The sequence below is a fragment of the Macrotis lagotis genome, chromosome 3 (assembly GCF_037893015.1).
Source record: "Macrotis lagotis isolate mMagLag1 chromosome 3, bilby.v1.9.chrom.fasta, whole genome shotgun sequence".
Classification (NCBI taxonomy): Eukaryota; Metazoa; Chordata; class Mammalia; order Peramelemorphia; family Peramelidae; genus Macrotis; species Macrotis lagotis.
The window spans coordinates 223,273,583-223,300,610 of record NC_133660.1 but is presented as its reverse complement, the minus strand read 5'-3'; the positions used below and the strand labels follow the sequence as shown (position 1 = coordinate 223,300,610).

Genomic DNA, 27,028 nt, shown 5'->3' with positions numbered 1-27,028 from the left:
TCTCTCTATTCTTCCAGGCAAGGGGGAGGGGGGGGGGAGAGAGAGAGAGCATGCTGGAAAAGGGAGGGTCATACAAGTCACACACATGGGAAAACATAAAAAGCCCCATTCTCCACTTTGGCTGAGATGACAAATCCAGTCGAAGGGGACTGATGGGCAAAAAAGGCCAGAGCAAGGCCAGAGCTAGGAAAGTAGGTGTAGACTATTCAGTCCCAGATACAAGGATGCCCCTGTGCCTGAAGCAACAACTCTGGATACCTTCATTCCTTGGCTCTTGCCCACCTCACATTTGAGACCTGAAAGCTGTTTGAGACCAAAGATGATGGGGAAATTCCCAACTTTGGTAGAAATTTTAACCGGGTTTGTTTTGAATTGAACAAAGCATTTATTTTGGAGTCACACTGCAATGGAAAGAACCCCAGATTTGGGGTCAGAGAAGTAGATTTTGGCTCAGTATAAAAGCAAAGTCTTCCTGACTAACCTTTGGGCTATCCAAAGATTGAAGGGGCTGCCTTGGGAGAGGTAATGAGTTCCCCATCTCTTGAAGTATTCAGTCACTTTGCTTGGGGCAGGGAGCAGGCTAGTTGAACAGGACCTCTCCAGCCTTCCAACTATGTGATGGTCACAGAGTCTTCCAATTCCTACCACTTATTCCCTAGGTGACTTGGCTCTCCCCTTACCTTCTATAGTCCTCAGTTTCCCTTCTGTTAAAAAGGGGAGGCTAGATTTAATCATCTCAAAGGCCTCTTCCAATTCCAACAGTGTTCAAGGAGGAACAAGTGTTCATTGAACTTAAGCCACCCCACTCTACCCCACCAGAAACTTGGCATGGATTCCTCGTTCTGCCTCCTCAATAGCTTCAGACCTTGGACAAATGACTGGATCTCCTCAGGCTCACTTTTCTGATCACCTCATGACTGGACTCTTGCAGTAACCTGCTGACTGGTCTGCCTGCCACAGGTCTCACTCCACTCCAATACATCTGCCACTCAGCAGGTCTGACCTGGCACCCCCTACCCAAGAAATGCCATTGGCTCCCTCTCACTTCAAGGATCAAAGGAAAAAATCCTCTGTTTGGCCTTCAGAGCCATTTCTCACTCTCTCTCTCTCTCTCTCTCTCTCACACACACACACACACACCCCTGCATAGACTTTTCCATTCTTCTTACACTCTGCTTACCTCCATGTTCTCAGTGACATCAACCAGTTTCCTAACTATTCCCCACATAGGCCCCCTAGCCCTTCCCCTGCCTAGAATTTTCTCTCTCTTCTTCATGACCTCCCTGGCTTACTTCCATTGATGCCGTTATCCATCTTGCCTGTTCATAGCTATTAGCAGCTTAATTTCCTCATTAGACTATAAGCTCCTTGAGATCGGGCACTGTCTTTTCCCTTTCTCTGTAGCCCCATTACAGACCACAGTACCTTATAAAAAGTTTAGACTGTGAACAAAGTGCCTACAAAAAAGAGCCTTGCCTCACCTCCCTCACAGATAGTTTGTTTCTGAGAATGGATATGAAAACATATGGAGGATTAATATACCCCCAAATCTTGTCTACACTGATTGTGTTCATATACGGTTTACTTCTAGCTGTGCCAGTGCAACCCGGGGAGCCCGAGCTTCCTCACCTACCTTTCCATGGTGAATAAGGCTTTATATTAGATGGGGAGAAAGGAGTGATTGACACCCACTTAACCACTCTAACAGTCTTTATAATGTCCTCTTGCTTAATGCCCCATCCTCTGTTGGGTTCAGTTCTTGGGAAAAAATAGGTGGCACATTAGGTAGAACACCAGGCCTGGAATCAGATAGTTGCACCTTCAATCCAGCCTCAGACACTTATTAGCTGTGTGACCCTGGGCAAGTCACTTAACCCTGTTTGTCTCAGTTTCCACATCTGTAAAAGGAGCTGGAGAAGGAAGTGGCAAACCACTTCTATATCTTTGACAAGAAAACCCCAAATGGGGGTCTCAAAGAGTTGGACATGATTGAAAAAGACTGAAACAACAACAAAAGGAAAGAATAGATTAGCCTCTGTTAGGAACTGACAATCCAGTAGTAAGTGCCTACTACATATCAGGACTTTCTCAGGACTGGGATGCAAAGATGAATTAAACAACCCCCACTTTCAATGCATCTACATTAAATATAGGCTATAGAAAAATATATATTTTATTATATAGTATATAGTATATTACATATATAGATAATATATGTATAAGTTTATTAAAAAGATATGTAAATAAATGTAACTTAGTTAACCATGATCCAAGAGGAAGGGGCATTGTCAGATACCATCTCAGATGAGTATAATATGCAATATCACAAGAAAAATGCGCTATAGATAAGTGTAAACAAGGTGACTTAGAAACAGGGAGGGGAAAAGCTGGGCTGGTCCCTTCTTCAGCCTTGGGAGTTACTTGCTGAAGTTGTCAGAGCCAAGTTTCTTTTAACAGCTGGCCTTGGATCTCTGTCTTCAAAATTATCTTTTTTTTTCTGCCAACTGTATCTGTTTATTCGGAGTCTACAGCACCTTTAAAGAAGCAAGGTTATGGCCAATTACATCTCCCTTCGGCCCTGGCCTCCATTAGGCCCATTATACAATTAGAGTGGATTCCGGCTTAGGCAGAATGGCAAATGGCGAGGCCTCCCCTAATTGTTCAACGGATGCTCAGCCTGTTAATTATTCTAAGTGCAGAGCCCAGTTTTAATTGGTCATTCAAGTAAAGATGGGTGGTCACAGCCTTTCTCCCAATAAGTAAATGAGCAGTGGATGGGGAGGGGGCTACACCTTGAGTGAAGCACCCTGGAAAAAGCTAGTACTTGGTACACATGGTCCCCAGGACCCATTCACCCTGTAGCACTGACAGATTTTCCCCCTTTTCATTTTTTCATTCCTCCTCATCCTTCCCCTCTCTCACCTCCTCCATGACTTCTACACATACACATAAATATGTGGCGCCCCCCCCCCCCCCCCCGTTTTCCACCTACAAGCTTGTTTCTTCATCAGTGATTTATGGTTCCACAACCAGTGCTGGTATGCACATTTTTTAAAGGTGGAAATAAATTGCCTCCTTTTCTTTAAACAGACCCAAAAACCCACCTCTGCCCCATCAACAAAATGCCTGATTTTCATAGGAATTTCTGGAGAGTTGGAGCTGAAATGCATCCTAGCTATCTTCTCAACCCCTCAGCTTACAGAGGAGGAAGAAACGGATCCAAGAAGGGAATGTTTTGGGGGTAGGGTGAGATGTGTGATAATGGAACAGGTTGTGTTTAAGCAAAGAACAAAAGGAAAATGCTATTTTAGAACCTCAGATGCTATCAGGGGTTCTCCTCTAACCTGGACCTAAGAAATAATCACACCTGTTTGAAGGCCTCCTATGAGTGTGATCTTGCTTCCTCCTAAGGCAGTTGGAGGGCAGCTGATTAGATCCTCAGATCTTAAGCTAGGGTGAACCTGAGAGCCCCTTCATTTCATATCTAGAGAATGGAGTACAACAGAACCTGGATTTGAACACTGGTCACCCATGGAAAGGGGAACTGTATTTGGAGTTAGAGAGCTGTCGTTTGAGTCCTAACTCAGCCATCTTAGCTGTGTGACCCTGAGCAAATCACCTAACCTCTGGGACCCTCAGCTCATCTTCTATAAAAATAAGGGTGTTAGTCTAAATGACCTGAGTTCACTTTGAGCTCACATTTCTTTTGGTTCTGAGTATCTGTGGTATCAGAGAGAGCTTAGAGAAGATAGGCTGTGTGTCTGATCTCCAAATGAGCTCCATCCTTAGAACCCAGGGAAGGAGGGAAGGGATCTGGGCGAAGCCAGGCTGCCCGAGGTGGGTGGCAGAGTTTATGTTCTCTATCCATCCATCCCCTGTCCCTCCCCCACCCCCACATGCCCAGTAACGGCTGGACACACAAAGAAGCAATCGGAGGGAAACAGACCCTTGGACAAAACCAGGAACAAATTAGAAATCTACAGCGGAAGCCAAAGGCAGCACCATTAGGGAGAAGGAAAAGAAGATACACAAAAGACTCATGGAGACGGGGTCTGTCTGGGGGTCCCGGGAGGGGAGAGTGGACCAGGTGCTAGGAGCCCTAGCAGTTGGCCCTTCGCCCTATTCCCTGCCACCCCTCAAACTGTTGGCCAGCCCCCAGGGCCACCCCACTCCAGCTGAATGTTCTCCATCTCTGTGGAAGGTGGCTTGGATGGAAGTCATCTGTGGCTGTTGCCCCAAGACAGGTGGTGCTGGCTGTGTGGGATGCCTTTGGCCAGGAAGGTTCAGGCCCCTGGAGCAGGAAGAGAGCCATCAGGGCCAAGATGCTTAGACATCTGCAGCCCGGAGGTCTTGGGGCTCCTGACACGCCTCCCTCCCCAGTAGCCAGCGCCTACTATGACAGATAAGAGAACAGAATTTGAAATCAGGAGGCCTGGGTTCAAGTCTCTGTGATCCTGAGGAGCTAAATTACTTGACTTCTGACACTGTTTCCTCAACTAAAAGTGGATATAATATTTATCCTACCTATTTCTCATGGTTATGGTGAAGAAAATGCTCTGTGAACTTTAAAAGTATTGTTTAAATGGGCATAGCTGTTATTTCACTTATAAATAGAAATGGATAGGGTGCCAGCCCTGGAGTAAGGAAGACCTGAGTTCAAATCCAATCTCAGACACTTACTAGCTTTTTGACCCTGTACAAATCACTTAACTCTGTTTACCTCAGTTTTCATAGGCAAGCAAAATAAATTAAATTTCCATATTGGCTATGTATGTGTCTATCTTCATCTGTCTGTCTATCTGTGTCTCTCGTTCTGTAGCCTGAGTCCAACCTTTTTGACCAGAAGGTGGGTAGCAGGCTTTATTATCAGTCCCCTTGAGTTACAAATGGTTGTTGCTATTGATTTGCATTCTTTAAATTTATGTCTATTTGAAACTGAAAGAGCACCTTTGCTTTGGAAGGATCGAGCTGCCAACCATGGCCCTACCCCCACCCTGACAGAGGCAGCCAAGGAAAGTCTATGGGGACATACAGGGAGTTGCTGGCAGCAAATGGATGCCAGGCAGGTGAACCCATGACCCGGGTATCCCAGTGATCTTTGGCATGGGAACCACATTGGGCACCAGGCCTTCCTAGTACCTGCCAAAGGGCAGCTTGTCTCATTCCCTCGCCCCACCTCCCTCTGCCCTGGCATTGTTCTTTACTCCCAGGGGCTGAGATTTATGACTCGGGAGAGACACTAATAGCCAGGCCCTCGATTTCTCTGGAGTAGAGTTTCAGGAGCTGGGAAATAGGAGTCTTATAATTAATCCAGTTAATTTTCCTTTTGTTTGTTAGCTGTATCAGCATGATAACAGTTCTGGGACCACATAATGTAGAGCTCTAGGGGGTTGGGAGAGCACCTTAGTGGTCATCTGCTATAGCACCAATCACTCACCCACTTTATAAAGGATGGGTCTCCCAAAGAAGAGAGGAGGGGATGAATAGCAGAGCAAAGATTTGAACCCAAATTCTGGGTTCTAATACTAAATCCTAGGTTCTCTTCACTACACTGACATCTTCACTTGAGTTGCTAATGTTCTCTGAAAGGCTCATTGAAGATAGCATCAAAAACCAAACCCACCAATTTAGTCCAATTCATTTTACAGCGAGGAAAACTGAGGTCCCCAAAATAAGAACTAAATATTTAGTATTTCTGAGACTTTCTCTGTGAGCTTAATCCTTGGCTCTGCTCAGACCTAGGCCTTGGTTGTCTATTTCCTAACCTGTCAAATGATGTTGGACTCACTGCCCTAACCATTCCAAAGTCTAGATCTCATGATCAGAAAAGTTGCTTGATAATGCAGCTAATAAACACTCATTCTTCTAAAGGGTTTTTTCAGCTACTAACCATTTTCAAGTCCTATGTTTTCTCATTTGAACCCTGCCACAGCCCTGTGAGTACAGCAGGGCCGAATTACTGTCAGAGAAGAAAATGAGAAGGTGCAGGGATATCAGAACCTGGTTCCATCAGTTCAGTGGCCTCCTCTTGGCTAAGAATGGTGGACCCTTGGGGTAGATTGGGGATGGGAGCCACGGTCAGACCTAAAAAATATATTGATCCGTTTTGCTTAGCTGAACTTTGTTACAAGGGAGAGTTCTGTGGAAGGGGTGAGGGGGCAGAGTTTGGGAAGTGATCTCACATCAGGGTTATTGTTTTAAGCTGCCAGGGAGGGGAAGTGAGTTACCCAAGGTCACAAAGCCAGTTCATCGTCAAAGTGGCACTCTGCCTAGTTCATGAAAGGCAGTACTGAAAATAGAACTTTTCTCCTAAGTGAATGATGCTACTGGACTTGGCTCTAAAATTGCAGGCTAGAAAGTTGTAGGGGCAGAACCCAGGAGGATGGGGGGGGGGGCGCCAGCCTTTCTCACAAGTAAGGTAAGAGAAAACCATGGGTACCAGCTGAGCCCAAAAGACCAAGGCCAAGAGGAATTGAGGTTAAGAAGGTAGGCAGTAGTCTCAGGTCCCAATAAAGAAACCAGTTGGTCCACTTAAGACAACTTTCCTTCTCCTCCCCACCATTTCCTTGCTTGCTTTTCCCATTACTTGATTGTAATAGCAAAGCTCACCTTGGGAACCTGAGCTGGCAGGGAAAACATCAGCTTGTCTCTTCCCTTCCCTTTGCCTTTTTTCCCTTTGATTTTCTGACTCTCCCTTTCCTTCCTCCCTTTCTTCCTCTTCCTCCTTTTTCTTCCTTTCCCCCTCCCTCTTTTCCTTTCTTTCTTCCTCACTCTCTTCTTCCTTCTTTCCTTCCTTCCTTCCTTCCTTCCTTCCTTCCTTCCTTCCTTCCTTCCTTCCTTCCTCTTGTTCATTAGTGCAAAGAAAAGGAACTTTGGAACCACAGGGCTTGAATTGGAGTCCTGTGTGATGTTAGGCAAGTCATTTTCCCTATATGTAAAATGAGATAGTTCAAGTAGATGACTGCTAAGGAACCTTCTGTTCAGGATCTGTGATGCCCCTCTTCTTCTTCTCCCTTTTCTCTTCCCTTCTTCCTGTCTTTTTTTCCCTCCTCGTTTCTTCTCCCTCTTTCCCTTCCAGAACCTCTAATCTCGGATATCGTGGGGAAGAGATGAGCGGTGGGAAACACACAGAGCCTGGGGTCCCAAGAGGCTGTGGAGTCATTTCTCTGGACCCTCAAGGCTGTGAATTCAGTTGACTCCACCAGCCAGAGGTGTATAGTCAGTGGAGACTCAGCAGACCCAGCTGCCTTTCTAAGCTGGCTCTTATGTTCCCCCCACACGTCACCCCACCTCACCCCTCAAGTTTTTCACCTGCCCCCTCTCCCTCTCACTAGCACAAGTAGCAGCTTGAAGGCCGAGACAACAACCTGAGCCCAAAGGAAGGAGAAAAACCAGTTCTACTGTTGGGGGGGGGGGGATCAGAACTCAGGCCTGATCAGCTCCAGGGGTTGGGCAGTAACTCAAACCCTTCCACAAGATGCCAAGAAATCAGAACCCAGATGGGGAAGGGAGCCAAGGAACTTGGGGGTGAGGGCCCCTTCCTCCCCTGCTCCCTGTGGCCCTTGAAGGGGCTCCCACACTTTCAAGCTGGCATTCTCAGACACCAAGAAAGCATTTCTTGCCTCTGCTCTAATTACTAAGGAGACAAGAGAAGAGGGAGGCTTGTTAAGAGAATAATTGGGGAAGGTGCTGAGAGGGAGCAGGAGGAGAGAGTAGAGTCCCAGATAATGAAGAGATTTTTATGACTGTGGTCTTTTTGAACTTATTCAAAGCATCCTGACAGCTTTTCTCTCTCTATTTGATCCTCACCACCACAGGGCAAGCACTATTATCTCCATTTCACAGAGGGATAAATTGAGGCGAAGATTGGGATGGGAGCAAGTTGCTTTGAAATGGTGGAACTGGGGTTTGAACTAAGGTGGGAGGTATGATATCATGAGAAGTATATGGATTTGGGGTCTGAGTGACAATTTATGTGACTTCGGACAGATTCTTTAATCTCTCAGAGCACCTTTGTAAAATGGGGGGGGGAATTAATTTGCTCTCTGAATTCTATGACTTCCAGCCCTGGCTTGTAATATTAAAAGATTTTAAGGAATTATACATGAAAACAGGAACTCCTTTTAAAAAAAATTGAGTATTTCTATTAACTTTAATAAAATACTGATGAGATTCCCATTGCTCATGTGTCCCCCACTGAAATATTTTTCCTTTGCGTATTCTGGATTTTGTTGCTGTTAAGATGGTAAGAGTCCATGTGTATGTTTCTCTTCTACTTTCTTCACTCTGCACCCTTTCATTTATATCTCCCCCTGTGTCTTTTTTTCATTATCTTTCCCATTTTTATGGCACAATAATATTCCATTATACTGAGGAGCCGCAGTTGGTTCATCTGCTCCCCAAATGTTAGCTTTCTGCATTTGTTTCTAGTCTTGTGCTATTTATTAAGAAGAGAGCTATTAGGAATATGTTTGTATCCATGAGCCTTTTGTTTCTTCCATCAGTAACATCCTTAGTATGCATCCCTGGTGGTGAGATTTCTAGGCACAGTCCCTGAATGATGGGGTGAGGTCAGATAAAGGAGAGTCTCCAGGTCTTTCAGTGTAGAACTAAAATCTCCTCTGGTCTGTGCCTCTGAGAGCCCTGGCCGTCCAATGAAGCAGTCATCTGATTGGACTCCTTCAAGAAATGAAGTCTTTTGTTTGAGGCCTGAAGAGGACCAACTCATTAGGTTGGTTTATTAGGGTTTTTCCTGCTTCCCAGGAGCTCATTGCCTCCTCCCATCCAGGTTTTGAGGGAGCTAGTGAGCTCCCTGTCACTATAAGTTTTGGAGGGAGGAAGAGGGTATGGATGCATAGTGTAATGATTTAGGAGAAAGAACACTTTTGGGGGAATCCAGACCTGTTATTGTCACCTTTGCAGCAAGCAAACCCCTTCCCCTCTCTAGAACTTTTTCTTTCCTGTTAAATGAGGGGATTGATTGATTGGAAGGTTTCAAAAGTCTACCCCCACACACACTCTAAATTTTTGGTGTTTCTCTGAACTTCTTGATGTTGCAAACCACAGCAGCCCCTTCATAAAGGATCCCTCTCCCCAGACTCTCAAAGGAGTCCTGGCTAACATAGACACAGTCCTTAGACAATACTGCCTCCAATTTCTGGGAGGAATACCAGGCTATAAAAAGGCTTGGATCAGCACTCCTGCTCAGAACTAAGACAGGGTGGGGATCAGAGGGGCATCAGAGGGCGGAGGAGTAGTTGCTGGCTAGGCTGGAATGGCAGGATCATCACCTGCAGGTTAGGGCATCTGAGGCATATTTATGCTCCTTGACCTAGGGAATCATGAGTTCAGCAGGAGGATGCCAAAGTCAGCTATCCAAACCCCTTCTTTTACAGGTGGGGAAACTGAGTCACAGTTCTGCTCCTTGGACTGGGGAACCCAGGGTTCAGAAATAAAAAATGCCGAAGTCTATTAGTCTAAACTCCTCATGAGGAAACTGAGGCATATTTATGATTCTGAGTTTGGAAGTAAAATGCCAAAGCCAGCTAGTCTAAACCCTTTCTTTTACAGATGGGGAAACTGAGGCATAGATAGGATCCTTAGTCTGGGGATTCCTGGGTTCAGAAATAAAAATGCCAAAACCAGCTGGTCTAAACCCCTTCTTTTACAGGTAGGGAAACTGAGGCCTAGTTACGATCCTTGATCTGGGGAATCTATGTGCCAGACATTAAAGATTTAAAGACAAAAGTAAAATTTCCCCTGCCCTCCATGATTCTTTATTTTAAAATATTTGTCTATTTTTGTCCACATATGTGTATGTATGTGTATTATGTGTGTTTATGTTCAGTTGCAGTTTACATCCATGTGTATTGTGCAGTGTGTACACCTTTACACACGTGTTCAGATTCATTGTATATTCACATGCACAGTGCATATCTGTTATCTGTACTTATTTGTGTTTGCACGTGTGTGTATATGTGATATGTATATTGACATGTATAAAAATACAAGGTGATGGGGGGCACTGAACAGCCAAGGGCAGTTGTGCAGAAGAGGCTGCCTGGGTAGGCTCTGGAAGGAAGCTGGAAGAAGCTCAGCAGGCTTTCTTCTGATTCAGGATCTCCTCAGTCAGCCTTTCTTTGAAGGGCTTCAGAGGACCAACCTCAAGAACTCTTTCCTCTGCCCAGGGAATGGGGCACCTGTCCCCACTGGGTCCCATTCTCTGGCAAGGTGTGTTCTGCCTGTACCAGGAGCCTCCTGCCCATCAGGGTGGGGCTGGGGTGAGGGAGGCTGTGGCAGGACAGATTCTGTGGGCCCGGCACACCCAGCAGCACCGTGAGAAGATATTAAAAAGTAGGCAAACCTGTAAAATCATTAGGCTGTTGGGATTTGTAACATGAGGGAGGTGGCCTCCCCCCCAGCAACTTAAGGATGCCCACACCCCTGTGGGGAGTGGCGAGGAGGCTCTCGGGGATGCTCCCTGGGCATTGTGCCTCTGACTCCCCAGGGAGCTGGCTCCTGCTCTGTTCTCACTCAGCATGTCCAGGTGCCTGCCCCAGCAGGTCTCGACAGCCAAGGGGAACCAAGGAGGAGGTTGAGGAAGAGACTGAACTGAGAGGCCAGAGAGCCTCAGATTTGGAGTCAGAGGTCCAGGGTTCAAGCCTTGCCTCTGGTACTTGATCTGTAACCTTGGAAGCAATACTTGTGAGCCTCCACTTTCCTCACCTCTTTGTTCTACAAAGTATATGAGCATTTTATTTGGTATTTGTCAAGTTAAATTTCTTTTTATTAAAAAAAAAAAGCCCTTCATTTTTCATATGAGAAAACCAAGTCCTAGAGAAACTATGACTTGCCCATCCAGGATGCTAACCCAGGTTCCCTGACTCCCAAGTCCATATTCTTTCTACATTTCATCCCTTGTTCAACTTGCCAGTTGTGTGTCTCAAAAGAATATCCATTCTTGAAAGGGTCTCCAAGATCATTGCATCTGACTCCTCTCATTCCTCAGATGAGAAAACTTTAATTTAGAGAGGGGTGGTAATTTGTCCCAAATCACATGATCTGTGTACCCTCCCCAGTCAGCTTCTGAGGTTCCTAAGGGTGCAGAAGAGATTTCTGCCCTCCCCACAGCTTGATGGATCAGAAGAACACTGAATTTGCCTCAAAGGACGTGGATTCAGATTCTGATTTGTCTGTCTCCTTCCTCCCTGGATGATGACTTTGGTCAAGCATCTTCCCCTCCTCCCTAAAATGAAGGGACCAGACTAGATTGGAACTCTGTGATGTCTTTCATCTCAGTCCCTTGATCAATGAATTTTTCTGCCTTCGCTGAAGTCTCTGACCCTTCCCTTTCCCATCCTCATCTGATCTTAGGGTTCAGCTGCTTGTCTTGGTGTGATGAAAGTTAGCAGACAATACTTCCTCTGAACTTTTCCATCTCCCCCCCCCCATCCCCAGGTGCACCATACTGGACCCGCCCTGAGCGAATGGATAAGAAACTCCTCGCTGTCCCAGCTGCAAATACAGTCCGTTTCCGGTGTCCAGCTGCGGGCAATCCCACTCCCTCCATCTACTGGCTGAAGAATGGCAGAGAGTTCAAGGGAGAACATCGGATTGGGGGGATTAAGGTGAGAGACCTTATCTCCCTTCATCATCCATGGCATCTGCTGTGTTTGGGGAAGATGGGATAAATAAGAGAGACCTTGCCCCTAAACGAACTCAAGAGTCTAGAGAGGAAGGTGGGACCAGCCCATTCATAACTAGAAACCAAAGTATCATTAGCCCCCCCATCAAAGGGACCTCTGAGATCATTGAGACCAAGCCTGCCATTTTATAGAAGGTGAAACAAACCCAAAAACTTAAGGTTCAGCCAGTAGGGGAGGAAACCTGGCATAGTGTTAATAAGTTGACTTTGAAGTCTGAAGATGTGGGTTCAAGTCCTATCTCTGTGACCCTGGATGACTCAGGCTGTAAATTGCAGAAAATGTGTGCCAGATCTACTTAAGTAGGAAAAAATCCTCTCTGGGAGCTTGCTAAGGTTTATTTTTTTCCCTGAGATTTAAAAAAGAAAAAAATAGTTCATGTCAGAGCTGGAATTCAAAGTCGGGTCCTTGGCTCCAAATCTATTGTTCCTTCTGTTAAACCAAACAAAGCACCCTTGGGAGGAGAAGGTAGAGGGGAAGATCAAGGAGGACTTGATGGATGAGTACCCCCTGCCTGAGGTGGGCCTCACAATAGGGAGCAATACTTCTAAGCTGGCTTTGTTGTTTACCAGTCTTTGGACAAACATCCCTTAAAGAAAATCGGGGGGGGGCACCCAACATCTCATTTGGTAGACCCTGACTCCCTTGGAGTACTGGGTGGTAGCTCCAAAAACATGAAGGAGTTAAGGAAACTCCTTCCTAATAGAATGAGTTGCTTAGAAGGGTAGATAAGGAAAACCTGCCTAATTCTCACACAAAAATTCTACAATTTTCAATGTCTCCAGTGGATCATATTCTTTCATCAAGGGTAGGGCAGAACTGGGCAGTCCTGGATTCCAGTCTCACTGGTTGACTTGGACCAGTTTACTTCCTGTCTTGGGACATCATCTATAAATGAGAGGCTTGGACTAGCTGATCTCAAAGCACTCTCCACCTTGGAGAGTTTCTGTTCAGTGATCCATCCTTTGGAGAATTCTTCCTACAGTTTTAAGAGAGAGAGAGAGAGAAAATCTGCCTAGAAGCTCACTGTTTGCCATTGGTTCCTCTTGTAGCTGAGGCACCAACAGTGGAGTCTGGTCATGGAGAGCGTGGTGCCCTCAGACCGAGGGAACTATACCTGCGTGGTGGAGAACAAATATGGCAGCATCCAACAAACCTACACACTGGATGTCCTGGGTGAGTCTTCCCCCCCAACTCTTGAAATTCCCTGATCATACTCCTAGAGTCTTCGATTTCTTGACTAGTTAATTGGGAGTATGGATCTTACAGTTGCATCAGGAGGATGCTTGGAAGAGTGATGGGAAGGGGTGGGATAGAAATCCCTGAGGTTAGTAGAAAAGGGTTCTGAGAGCACCCCCAGTCCATCAGAAGTCTAGAACTGGGTCCTCTCCGGTTGTTTTTTTAGAGAGATCCCCTCATCGGCCCATTCTGCAGGCCGGCCTCCCGGCCAATCAGACCGTGGTTGTGGGGAGCAACGTAGAATTCCATTGTAAGGTGTACAGCGATGCCCAGCCCCACATACAGTGGTTGAAACACGTGGAGGTGAATGGCAGCAAGTATGGCCCTGATGGAACACCCTACGTCACCGTCCTCAAGGTTCGTAGCTAGGTACTGGGTAGAAGGGGGATGGGAGAAGAAAAGGTATCTTTTTTCTCCTCTTTCTCACTTTAGAGCAGTGTTCATTTGTCTTCCTACTCTCCACTTTGGGGAAAGAAAAGAAGGGGGCGGGAACATGCACTTATTAAATTCCTGCTGTATACCAGATACTGTACTAAATGTTTGCAAACATAATTTCATTCAGTCCTCAAAACCAGCTAACTGGACCTGAGTCAGGAAGACCCAAGATCTAATCCAGCCTCAGCCACTAGCTCTGTTATCCTGGACATGTCACTTAACTTCTGTGTGTCTCATTTTCCCCACCTCTAAAATGGGGATGCCAATGACACCTTTTTGATTAGGAGTTAGGAGACCTGGATTCCGAAACCTTCTCTCCCATAACTGGCACAAATCATTTCCTACCTCTGAGGGGTCTGAGCATCTTCATTTTAAAACTTCCATGAAGTGCTCCCTCTGGATTAGCAGAATCCCATTGGTTTCTCTTCTATCTTATTTTATTCTTTCATCTTGTGGTTAAGCTTTCATTGCTTCTTGTTTGGATTAGTCTTCTTCCTGGTCTTGACTCTTTTGTTTCCCTTTCCAACCCACACTAGACAGGCTATTGATTATGATTACCATAAAATATGGTTCTGATCTCAAATTTCCTCTTGTTAAGGAATTTTTGGTGGTTCCCACTTGCCTATAAAATAAAATACAAACTTGTCTGTCCATCATTCAAGGCCTTCAATAGGCAGGAGCCACCCTGCTTTTCCCTAATTACTGTCCTCCTCTGTCCCTGTGAATTTTCCTATCCCCAATATGCTCCTCAAATCTAGAATGGCACTACTTACCCATCCTCAACCATCAATACCTCTCAGTAGTCTATGCATAATTCAAATCCTGCTTCCAATGCCACCTGCACCAGGGTGCCTGCCTTCTCTCCCATGCCTTAGTTTTTCCCTTGATAAAATCAGGATGACCTCTATCTCTTCCAATGGTAGGAAGCTTGAAAAATAATTAAGCCTGTGTGGAGGGCCTTACATTGAATCTTACAGACTGAATCTGAAGCTGCCTCATTCCTATTAGTTAGACAGATCTCTTGGATCAGGAAAAGGACACTTGCTGTAGATGTCTAGGGCAAGTCCCCCATGTTCCTGGGAGAGTTCACCACTATCTTATTTCCATCATCATTCTTCCCTCCCATGCCATCGAGTTTGATTGTCTTCTGGTCACGGAGAAGGGGTTTCCCAACACTGCATTGCCCAACACCATGACATCAAACACTCACACTTAACACAGATGTGTCAGACACACACATGTCCAAACCTTAGAGGAGATTCTTGGAACTTTCCTCCCTCTGGGTGGCAGGCCTGAAGAGGCCAATTGGTGAACCTGTTTATAAAGGGAAACAGGACTGGGAAAGAGAATCCTTGTTAAATCTGGAGTCTGGTATTCAGAACCCACATTGCATGAATCCCATTTGAAGCTCTCCTGAAGACTATCAGGAACAGAGAGCTCATCTCCTGGGCCCACCCTTCTAAACAACTCATTCTATTTTGGGATAGCTGGAAGAATTAGGAAGGTTTTTTCCTTATCTCCTTATTTAAGGAGTTTCCTTAACTCACTAATGTCTTTTGCAGCTGCCACCCAATACTGCTAGGAAGTCAGGGTCAACCAAATGAGGGGATGTTGGGTCCCCCCCCCATTGTCTTTAAAGGATGACGTGTGTCTAAAGACTGGTAAATAACAAACCCAGATTAGCAGCATCGCCCCCTATTATAAGAGAGGTTCTCTGGCAGAGTACCCTGAGTCTTGTCCCCCCTTTTCTTTCCCATTCTCCAAGTCTGGAGCAACACCACTTGGGCTCTTTAAGAAGAATTCTAAATCTGGGTTTCTACCCTCCCAGGTCTTCCACTTGTCAGGTGTGTGACCTTTGGCCACTTAATTTCGTTTTGTGATGCCACAGTTTTCCCATCTGAAAAATGGGGATAATAATACTCAGCCCTGCCTAACCCACAGGGTGAATTGTCAGAATCGCATGTGATAAGCATTGTTTGCGTGGAGCAAACATTGATCAGATGCCTGTGACTGGGCAAAACTGAGTGGAATTCAAAATTGAAATGAGACATAACCTCTGCCCTTTTGGAGGAGATAACGGAGATCACAGAGCTAGAATGCATACCTGGTGGTGTAGGTGAAGGAGAGGCCTCGATAAAGTGCTTAGGGAAGCTTGGGAAAGTGGGGGTAAAAGGAAGGTCAAGGAAGACTTCGTGGAAGAGGAGGTATTACCTGAGTTGAGTTGTAGAAGAAAGGTGGAGACTGGGGAGAGTCCATTCCAGGTCTGGGAAACGTCTTCAACACTAGAAATGAGAGGTTAAGATGAGTGAGTAGACAAGTTTGGCTGGATCACAGGGTACCCAAAATGATGGAGTAGGCAGTTAGAGCCAGAGAGGTCCTTGAGTGCCAAGTGGAGCTTTGCCCTTGAGGCACTAGGGAATTATAGGAGGTTTTTGAGCAGGGGGAATAACCACCTGAAGTGTTCTTGGTTATGCCCTGGCATCTTGCCCTACTGACCCTCCAAAGTCCTAAGGGAGGGGGAAAAAAAGAAGGGAGGAGATTATAGGTAGCAAAGAGGATCTTTGGGCTAGTTTTCAGGTGGAGAGGAAGAAGAATTCAAACTCCATAGAATTTGACTCAAAATAAACTTTGCCCCAAGTTAGACTCCAAGTGGATATCTTGATGATACCAATCTTTTCTTCAGCTCCTTGATAGCAGAGGTCAGATATATTCAGAGGACAAGGAGGGGGAAGAGGTCAGTTTTGACTACTTTTATAACCCTTAGTTTACATAAGATATCAGCTGCTCAGGGGTCCACCTGCCCCCCCCCCCATGGCTGTGCTTCTGGTTCCTCCTAAAATTTGGGGACGTGATTTTGCTTGGCTCTCATCTTCCACTCCTACCCTGATAGCAGCAATAGAAATCTCCAAGAACAATCCAATAAAGTTTAGCCATCAAACTCTCAAAGTGAAATAGCCATTCAATGCTTGGGAACCTGCTTTGAAGAAAAGAGGGATGGGGTGGAGGGAGTGGTCTGTCAACTGGGAGCTCTGGGTGCTCATCTCTCTGTATGATCATCTATATTCTTTTCTCACTGGTTTCTGCACAGCCCTTTTTAAAAAGAGAAATGTCCTCTACCCAGTGGAAAATGTAACCACTCAAAAAAGCCGAGCCAGCAGCTGGGCTCTGGCTGCTGCTGCTGTTTGTATTTTGTCTCCAAACTCTATTTTGGAGTTTTGATAATTGAAACCGTATTTGCCAAGTCAGGACACAGACGCCTGTCCCAGCTAAGCCCCTCTGTGATGGAAGACCTCCTTCATCTGTATGTGCAACCTTCCCTTCTTAACACTGCATTTCATTCTATACTATATATTTTTCATATACATATATATATATTTCATTCTATACTTGTGCAGCTATAGACACAAGTCTTGGCCTCAGTTTCCCTACCTGTAAAACAAGGAATAGGAGGGAATAAACAAGATGATTCTCAAGGTGGTACCTTCTAGTTTTGAGTTCTAAGGGGTTTTGTGTGTGTGTGTGTGTAACATCATTTTCCTCCCACAGTTCTTAGGATCAGGATCACTGGAAAAGAGGATACCACCAACTGGGCAAGGGCAAGGGGAGGGGGAGAAGAAGGATGTGAACAGTGTGGCCAAGGCAAAGGAAAAGAGCCAAAGGCTCGGGAAGAGATTACAAAGCACCCAGTGGCGGATGGTGTTTGTGGTATACTGAAATCCAGGTTTCTATCTGTTCCTGCAGTCGTGGTTCAGCAATATGGTTGAAGCAGACGCTAGCTTGAATCTGTTCAATGTGACAGAACAGGATGAAGGAGAATACCTTTGTAGAGCCTACAATTTCGTAGGCATAGCCGAAAAGCCATTTTGGCTCCACATTCGCAAATCCAGATCAGGTAACTGTAGACTGACTCTGTCCCAAAGCCTTAGCGACACGCAGGAATGAGCTTTTAACATTTTAAAGAAATTGATCAAGTTTTTAAAGAAAAAAATCATTTGGTTACACAGTCTATCATCTGGTGCTGAATGGCTTGATCTTAATTCTTTGCTATGTATCTATGTGTATATGTATATGTATATATATATAGCATATTAATGTATATATATATAATATGTATATACTTTTGAATTAAAGTGTCAATCATCAAACACAATGGAAAAATTCCCACAATAAAGTGACTGAACTTTTTAAACATAGAAACACCTCCTCTTCTCAGCATTTTCTCCTTCTCAAAATTTACCCCATTACCATGATGAGTGCAAAATTTAGGAATGCATGCTTGTGACCATTCTCCCTCAAAATATGGCATAGTATAAGGGGTCCTAGGTGGTAGTTAATGTGTCTGATGATCTGGGTTTGAGTTTCGGTTCTGCCATTCCCTTACTAAGTGACCCTGGTTAAATCACTGCCCTTATTGGGTTTTCCCACTCTAAAATGAGGGACATTGGGCTTGATGCTACCTGGCAGCACTGTGAACTTTCTACTCTACCTGTGAGAAGGGTCACCTAAGCATACTGATTATTTTCTTAGAAGAACATAATCAAGACAGCTAGGTGACGTAGTGGACTCTGGACTCCACTAGCCCTGGAGTCCAGAGGATCTGAGTTCAGATGTGACCTAGCTGTGTGACCTTGGGCAAGTCACCTAAACCCATTGCCTTGCAAAAACAACAACAAAAAAGAACATACTCGATGGTCAGTCAGGGTCCGGGAAGGACATGCAAGCCAAAAGACATGGTCTAGCAGCATTGTTAATGTATGCACTTACTTCATCATCAACAACTTCTTTCTTCCCACCTCTAGTCTCTCTGTCCAGTCCCTTTCCTTACTTTGCCTAACCCTTAAACTACAAACAGCGTAGGTTCGTTGTTAGTTATATATATTCTTTGGCAATGTTAATCTGGAATCTCCAAAATGGGCCTTCCTCATCCCCCTCCCCCAAGAGGTGGCCTACCAGGATGAAGGAAGCACAGGATTTGGAGATTCAAATCTTGACTCATCACTTACTAACAGTATAGATGCCATTCTCTCTCCAGGCCTCAGTGTCCCCATTTAAAAATGTGGGTGTTGGACTAGATGAGGTCTCTCGTAGCTCAGATTCCTACTGTCTTGTACTCAAGACAAATGAACCTTTCTGTTCTTTGCTTCACAAATTCATACCCATCCTTGAGCTCCTAGCTCCTCCTTGAAACCGCTGTACTAACACCCCGCCCTCAGTCACATTGTGGGGTGACTTTTCCATTGAGATGGTTTTGCTTGCATGCTGCCGCTTTAGTGGGACAGAGTAAAATGCCTGGTGAAGGGAACCCCTTGCTTTCAACTACAGGTTGCCAGTGGGGTCTGGAATGAAAGGGAAGATGGGGCCGCGTGAATGACCTTTCCTTTTGGTTTGGTTTGGTTCTCAATCTGTGTCGGACAATTTGCCTGTGAAAGCTGGTGATCTTCTGCGTGCTGAACAGCTCCTTTTCCTCCGTCTCTTGCTGCCCTTCCTATCTCGGTGTGTCTTTTTGTCTTTCTAGACGGCAGGAGTTAACACAACGGATAAGGAACTAGAAATTCTCTATTTGCGCAATGTCACCTTTGAGGATGCTGGGGAGTATACTTGTCTTGCTGGGAATTCTATTGGGTTCTCCCACCACTCTGCTTGGCTGATGGTCCTCCCAGGTACTCCTCTCCCTCCTGCTTTCCTATCTGGGCCTGGTCCCCGCCCCCCCATCTTTCCTCTTGGGAATTCTACAGTGTGGGATTCTTAGAAATGCCAAAGTGTGCCACCCGTGGGGGTACAGGAAACAAGACCTTCCCAAGGTCAGCCATGCATTGTCTCGGACAGGGGACCGGTGAAATCAGATTCAATTGCAAATGGAACTCAAGATCCTAAATTGCCAATCCCATCCAGACTGACCATCACAGAATAGAATTCTCCCCTTCCTTCCCTTATCAACAATATGGCCTCGATGTTTCTTCTTAGAAAGCAGAATATCTTAATGGTATAAGCATCCAGGCCTTCCAATTTCCACTCTGACAACCAGGAGTATGGACGCTGGTATAAAGTGAGCCTGCCCAAGTCCTAGTCCTAGTATGACTGCTGACTAGCTGGGAGAAGTCACTTTCTAGGTCTCAACTGCATCATTTGCAAAATGGTGATTTTCTAAAATTTCCTTCTGGTTCTGGGATCCCATTTAGGATCCTAAGAAAAGAGAGAGATCTTTGGACAACTTTCATAACAGGGTTCTCTTGCCAGTCAAGTTTGCCCACATGTGTAGAAGATAGTCACCTTGTACAGTATGTAAGTAAACTGGAACCACAGCAGACAGTGGCCTAACCTGTGTCCAAGGTTCTTTGCCCTGAAGTACTCTCCCATCTGTCCCTATAATTGATCTCAGTCACTCAGCAACTATAGAAAGCTATGGGGGGGGGGGCTGTACCCACTGGTTCCTTTGGCATAACTAAGCTCTCACAACATGGGAAGCTGTGGGTGCTCTGCTGGCCATAATTGGTCTCCTTTCGCAAATCAGGGAAGGTGGGAACCCTTGGCTCTGTGCATCCAGGGCCCTCCTGAAGTTCCAAGTTCTTTGACTCCTTTCCCCTTCCTTCCTCTTCCCCATCTTCCCCAGGCCATCTCCCTAACGTCCACCATCTTGGTCAGGGCCATTTCAGATTCTAGTCCCTAATACTGTGTTTGGAAATGAGCTTTGGCAAATCCAATCCCCTGATAAAATGGATTGTCTGGTTAGAACCAGTGCCCTTTCCAAAGCAGAGAAAGAAGAATTCCCAAGGAATGTCTGGGAAAGCAGGCCCTGGAAACTTTGCCCAAATCTTTTTCTCATTTAGTTATTTTTGTTTACAGACTTAAAACAAAACACACACACACACACACACACACACACACACACACAGCAAGTTTCCCTCTGACTTTTACAGGCAAACCCAGTTTTGTGCCGAGTTATACAAAAGAGTTTGCCGAGAACATTGTCTTGGCCTGCCCAACACTCTCTGTTAAGGTCCTCTCCCCCAGCCTCAGATTTTTAAGATGAATCTACACACAGACACAGGAACAAAACCAAATGCAAACTCACACAGACATCTAAGAGGCCACAGGTGAATCATGAGACCACAGCCCTGGAAGAGATCACAGAGGGTATCTAGTCCAACCCCCCCTCATTTATAGATTAGGGAAACTGAGGCCTAGAGAGGGAAGTGGACGGGACTTAGATCTTGCAGGTATCCAGGAGCAACTCAGAGGTTTGACCTCGGGTCTTCCGACCACCAAACCTAGCACTCCTTTTCTCTGTACTGTGCTGTGTCCAGTAGGATTGAATTTGTGGACAGGATTTGGATTTGAATCCTATTCCTGCTATTTGACAACCTATGTCATCCTGCTCATGTTATTCAACTTCGCCTCATTAGTAAAAATGAGGAGCTGGGCTAGTCTCTGAGATCTCTAAAAGACAAGTAGAAATAGAAACAAGTCAACAAGTGTCTTCTACTAGGCATTGTGTTAAGGGCAAGGTTTACAAAGAAAGATTAAGCCAGCTCCTCCCTTCATAGAGCTTACAGTTTAATGGAGAGAGACACTAGGCAACCACGTACAAATAAAGATAGAATCAGTTAAAGATAATCTCACAGGGAAGATACTAAGGTTAGGGGGAATTGGGAAAGGCACAAACTGACATACTTAAGGTCATGCAGGAGTTTGAATTCTCCTTCGGTCACCTATTATCTCTGAGACCTTGGGTCAGTTTTCCCTTGGGCGCTCCCTGAGCTTCTAGGCAGACATCACATCCCACACGTACACACAAAGAGAGAGAGACACACAGACACTCGTGTGCCACAGCAAGAGCATCCCTTTTGTACTGGGCTCCTTGCTGCATCTTGGAAGAGACCTCTTGCCCATTAGATATCTGACCTCCCCTGCCCCTCCCTTCCCTTCCCTTCCTTCCCCTCTCCATTTCAACCCCACCCTGGGCTTTCCCCTCCTTCCTCTGCTCCTAACCTGCTCTCCCATCGTTCTCCAGCTGAAGAAATGGTTGAAGTGGATGACTCGGGCAGCGTCTTTGCCGGCCTCCTCAGTTACGGGCTTGGCTTTTGTCTCTTCATTGTGGTGGTGGCAGTTGCCGTAGCCATTTGTCGACTAAAGATGCCCTCCAAGAAGGTTATCAACACCCCCACTGTCCAGAAGGTGTCCAAGTTCCCACTGAAGCGACAGGTAACAGAAAGTAGATACAAGATTCCGAGCCCCCTCCTCCTACAATCCTTTCCCTCCCTCCTATCCCCTTTCCCCCCACCTTGACTGGATAGTGGTTGGGGGAAGAGCCTTCAGGTTCTTATTCTGGCTTTTAGAAATTTGCTTTGGAATTGGGCGTTAGATGTATTTCTCTTTAGATTTTAACAGAAATATTTCTAAGAAAAGTCTTCGGTACTACCAGTGACTAGATAAATAAGACAGTTCTTAAGCAGGGAATGTATTGGAATGAGAAGAGTTCTAGGCTTGGTCAGGAGATCTAAGTTCAAATTCTGATCCTTGCTAATTAATTCTGTGACTAAGGGCTTTCACTCAGGTTCCATGGCATAACAACATGCTCACTACCTCAGATGCACCTTGGGAGGAAAATTTCGACAAACCTCATAGGTACCAAAGAAATTATAAGAATGTGACTTAATATTTTAAATTGTAATAAGAGCATGTGCCCATGGTGAGGTCAGATCTGATCTTTGTCCCATCTGGAGGAAGATGGTTCAAGAGGTCCCAAGGTCACCAGGTCAGAGAAAAGAGACCTTAGTTCTACTGAATCATCTCACCTGCTTACCCTCCATAGATCCTGGTAACTTCTGGTCCTACTCTCTGGGCCCTTCCCCTCATGACCACCTTTTAGGTCTTTGAGGATGACTTTGCTGCCTTACATCCCCAAGTTTTCTTGAAGCTTTACATTCTTCAGTCAGTCCTTGAAGGCATTGCCTCATAATCTAGTCTCCTCCGGCCCTCCTCTTGAGAAGTGGGAGTTAGGATCTGACCTGTCAATGCCGCTCCTAAAATGAAGTGACCCTAACAGAACTCAGTACTCCAAAGGTAACCTGAGCAGCCCATCTGTAGTTCTAGATGCCTCAATAACCTGGAACCAAGGATTTGTTGAGCCCTAGTCTTGCCAGGCCTCAGGAAATCTATTCACCTTAAATCAGCACACATTTACACAAAATATTTCCTGCATACAAAGGCCTGTGTTTGGTGTTGAGACTATAAAGCCAAAAAAGGACATGAAATCTGCCTTCATGGAACATATATACCTGAAAGGGAAGATTCTGCAGAGGAGGCAGCATGGTATGATGGAGAGAGTACCACCTTTTAAGTCAGAGAATGAGTGTTCAAATCCAACCTTGCATGCTTCTATGACCTTGGAAAAATTTTGGGACCTCCTTTGGACCTCAATTTCGTAAAATTCCCTGTGATCCATTCCAGTTATAAATTGAAGGTCTTGTTTCTACAAATAAGCATTTTGAGTTTCCTTAATAAGGTCATTCTCCATGAGTACTTGATGTTAGATCATCTGAGGAGTCATGGAGTTTACAAAGCATCAGACCCATTTTCTCAATCTGCTAGGAAAGTCTTCTAGGTGCTTAAAGATTCCCTGTTGAACTCTGATGATAAATGCTCACTTTGAACTTGTCTCTAGTCTGTTAAGCACAGTATTTCCCATCCCTACAGACTTCCTAGGTAAAAACCAGCTCCAATACCCTTAGGAACCCTACGATCCTACCCAGAAACTCCTGAATGGCAGCCAAAGCTCCTGTCCCCTTTTCTGTGGGTGTTCAGACTCTGAGAAGAGAAAGGTAGAAGTATCCCTACTGAGCACCTCCCTGGACTAGACATGTATGTATGAGTTCCTGCTGCCTATGGAGGCTTTCAGGTGAATTCAATAGCTTCCCAAGTATCTCCATGGCCCTTGGGAAGAATTGGACTTGGTTAAGACCACATAGTATTTTTAGGAAAATTTAGAGAAGGGGCTTTACAGCCCTGGACTCTAGCACCAGTGCTTATTAAGGTCCCATTCAGCCTCTTTCCCAGGCCTAGGAAGGAAGAAAAACCTGACTGAGCATTCTGGGACTTCTCTCTCATCTAAATCACAAACCAGGCATGATACTGAGGATCTTTCTCAGTGGCATTAAGGGCCTCTGGTGTCCAGGATGCACAGATTCATAACTATGATAAGTAGTCAATGAATTCACTATAGGACTTGAGTTCAGGCTTCCATGCCCAACAGAAACTTGCACAATCCTGGATTCATTTCATGCAAGTGGGGGAAAGGGAAAGGGCTATGAGAAAGGGAAGAGATTTCCAGCTAAGTTATTTCTATCTTTGTCCTTTTGGAGTCTAACCACCAGCAGACACCTGGGCAGGAAGTTGTCTCAAATAAACTTGACTGCCATTCAAGGGTAGTTGGGCAGGATAACGGGACTCCCAAGAGAGGAAAGATTATCGGGGCTGGGGCATAGTAGAAAGAAAACTTGGTCTTAGCATTAAGAGACCTGGTTTTGAACACCAGTCTGATATTTGCTAGCCATGTGATGTTTGTCAAGCTTCTTAACCTCTCTGAGCCTTATTTCCTCCTCTATATAAAAATGGGGGTAATGCCTACATTTTGTGAAACATACATTTAGAGCTGCAAGGAACATAGAGTTCATCTGATCCAACCCACTCATTTTAAAGATGAGGAAACTGAGGCCTTGCCTGAGGTCACACAGGTAATAAATAGATGGAAAGTGAACTCGGGATCAGCTCTCTCCATTGGTATCATCTAAGTTATTATTACCAACCTTTGGGCAGATGAATCGGGACAAGAAAGAAGAGATGGCACCTGAGGTGGGAACCTAAGAATAGGGAGGCTTTCAGTGGAAGGACAGGGCAGGACAAAGGGAAGGTTATGGAGGAAATAACATAAGTAAAGTCACAGAAGCCAGAGACTCCAGGAAATGTTTGGATGGAACAAAGGACAAGATTTAAGAGTCATCCAGCTTGGCTGGAGCAGAGCCTACATGGGAGGTAATGATTTGTCAGATCATGGAGGGCCTCAAATGACAAGACAGAAATTTCTCAGCAGGTCATAGGGAGCCCCAATTACAGAAACATCATATATCATATGGTGGATGCTGTTCTTGCTTTTCCATTTTCCTGTCCTCCCTTGGAAAGACCACCTGGCTCCATACAATGTGCTTGGAATACACGTGGCAATAACATTCTATTTGCTCCCTTCAAGCAGGTGTCCCTGGAGTCGAACTCGTCCATGAATTCTAACACCCCCCTGGTGAGAATCGCCCGCCTCTCCTCCAGTGAGGGGCCCATGCTGGCCAACGTGTCTGAGCTTGAGCTCCCTGCCGACCCCAAGTGGGAGCTATGCCGATCTCGGTCAGTGCTTCAATGCCTACCTGCCCCTGGGTCCCAGATCTGCCCCTTCCTGTTCTCTGTCTGCCCTTTGGTCTCAGATTCCCCCCTCTCCCTCTTCTCCCTCTTCTCTTCATCTTCCTCTTCCTTTACAATGACACTAATGCTTCAACCCCTCTCTAGTCAAGGCCAATGGGAGTGAAAGAAACAATGTTCAAAACTGGGCCTTGTCCTAAGTTACTGTGTGACCCTGAGCAAGTCCCTTCACCTCTGGGTTTTGGTATCTATATAATAAGAGAAACCTTGAAAGGGCTGGATTAGACGACCTCGGCTGTACACATTTTTAATATTCCTTTGTTCCCTGAGTGTGATCTCAGTCCCCAGCTCTATACTAGGAGAAAAAGAGAAGATAAAGTTCTGATCCTTCAGGGAGTTTGGTCTAATTAAGGAGGTAGAATACGGAGTAGAGCCAGTTGATTTGATGTTGATTTACTTGATGAAGACTCCAAAATATTCAAAAACGGGAGTGATCAGGGTAGGGAAAACATGGAAATGGTAGGGTAGAGCTAAACCTTGAAGGATGAGGACAGCAGGAGGAACTCATTTCAGTGACACAACCCAGATCATCTTTGCTCATAGTAATTTTGTGAAGAAGGTAGTGTCATGATTATTGTCCCTATTTCTCAAGTGAGGAAACTGAGGCTCAGAGCAATTAAATGACATGTCCCCTAAGAATGCAATCAGGTGTTTATTCCAGATGCTGGGAAGGAGCAAGTATACAGGACTATGTCTTTACCAGTCTTTCTCTCCTTTCTCTCCTTTTAGACTTACCCTGGGAAAACCTCTTGGAGAAGGCTGCTTTGGCCAAGTGGTCATGGCAGAAGCCATTGGCATCGATAAAGACAAGCCCAACAAGCCTGTCACTGTAGCTGTGAAGATGTTGAAAGGTAATGTCAGATGAGCAAACATGCCTGGCAAGGGATGAATACAGAGGAGAGGGGCAAGAAATGAAACACAGAAGACACTTCCACCTGTAGATTCCAGACCTCCCTTCCTGTTGTTGAGCCATTTCAGTCATGCATGACTCTTTATAATCCTATATTGGGTTTTTTGGGGACAAAGGTCCTGGAGTGGTTTTCCATTTTCTTCTCCAGCTCATTTTTACAGAGGAGGAAACTGAGACAAACTGGGTCAAGTGACTTGCCCATAGTCACATGGCTATGAAATGTCTGAGGCCAGATTTGAACTCATGACAAAAGTCTTCCTGACTCCAGGCTTGGTCCTCTATGCACCTAGCTTCCTCTTCCTTCCTAGATATTACTTAAAAAGGAACCAAAAATACACCAAAGAGTTTCTTCCCTGGTTGTTCGGCACTGTGCAAGAGAAAGAGAAGATCCTGGCCTCTAGGAGCTCACAGCTTGGGAGAAGATTGAGGACACACACACACACACACACACACCACACCACACCACACACCACACACCCTACCTTCAGTACCAGCCTTAAATTAACATGGTGACCATGGCACAAAGTCCCAAGGAATGAGACAGACAGTAAATGCTACTCCGCTCTGCCCTGGGGAGGGTGACATCACTAGGCCACCCGATCTGGGTTGGTTCCCCAGAAGAGGTTTGGCTGGAGCCCTGCCCAGGAGACCTCTAAAGCCCCTTCCAGCCTCAGAATTTTTGTGGTTAAAAAAATGCCAGAGATGAATAATACCAAATATCCATAACAGGAGTCCCCACTAATATCTTAATAGATTCTCTGCTTCTGGTTAGCCCCAGACTTTGGAGGAGCAGATTTAAAGCACTCCCATCATACAGAAAAGCTAAAAAATGGACCGGTTCCCTTCTGTTCTCCCATTGGAGGACAGAGTGGTACTGGAAAGAATTCTAGAGCTAATGACAAACCAGTCTCTAGTCAATTGGTAAACAGTTAGGCCTCCATTTCCTCATCTGTCAGATGGGGGACCCCCACAACTAGATTAGATTTTGTGATCCTCATGGGCCCTTTGAGCTCTTAACAATCTGATCCAGGCTCCTTGGATAAACTTTTTTGAGTCATGGTTTGTTCTCTCATCCATGAAATGGAGATAGTTATTCCCAGGTCTTGTCTATTTATCCTGGGGGCAAAACTATCACAGTACAGGTATTTGGAAGGCTGTCTGTCATCTAGAAACTGGACTTATTCTGCTTGGAGATACAATGTAGCCCAGTGGATTTCAGGTATTACACTACCTGGAGTCATTCAGGCACTTCCTAGCTGAGTGAACCTGGGCAACT

The 27,028-nt window shown here is 45.4% G+C and overlaps 1 protein-coding gene across 3 annotated transcripts in view; it reads left to right on the top strand.

Annotated features, from left to right (window-relative positions):
- FGFR3 (fibroblast growth factor receptor 3) overlaps nucleotides 1-27,028 on the top strand; it is a 92,073-nt gene that overhangs the window by 46,348 nt on the left and 18,697 nt on the right. Inside the window, exons 5-11 of one of the 3 annotated variants that reach the window (XM_074229948.1) lie at nucleotides 11,458-11,627; nucleotides 12,755-12,878; nucleotides 13,108-13,298; nucleotides 18,892-19,036; nucleotides 21,388-21,578; nucleotides 24,622-24,770; nucleotides 25,572-25,693. In XM_074229948.1, coding sequence (XP_074086049.1) covers nucleotides 11,458-11,627; nucleotides 12,755-12,878; nucleotides 13,108-13,298; nucleotides 18,892-19,036; nucleotides 21,388-21,578; nucleotides 24,622-24,770; nucleotides 25,572-25,693 — 1,092 coding nt within the window. Of the gene's footprint in view, nucleotides 1-11,457; nucleotides 11,628-12,754; nucleotides 12,879-13,107; nucleotides 13,299-18,891; nucleotides 19,037-21,387; nucleotides 21,586-24,621; nucleotides 24,771-25,571; nucleotides 25,694-27,028 lie in introns of all 3 variants that reach the window. The other 2 variants (XM_074229947.1, XM_074229950.1) reach the window with 2 other exon arrangements.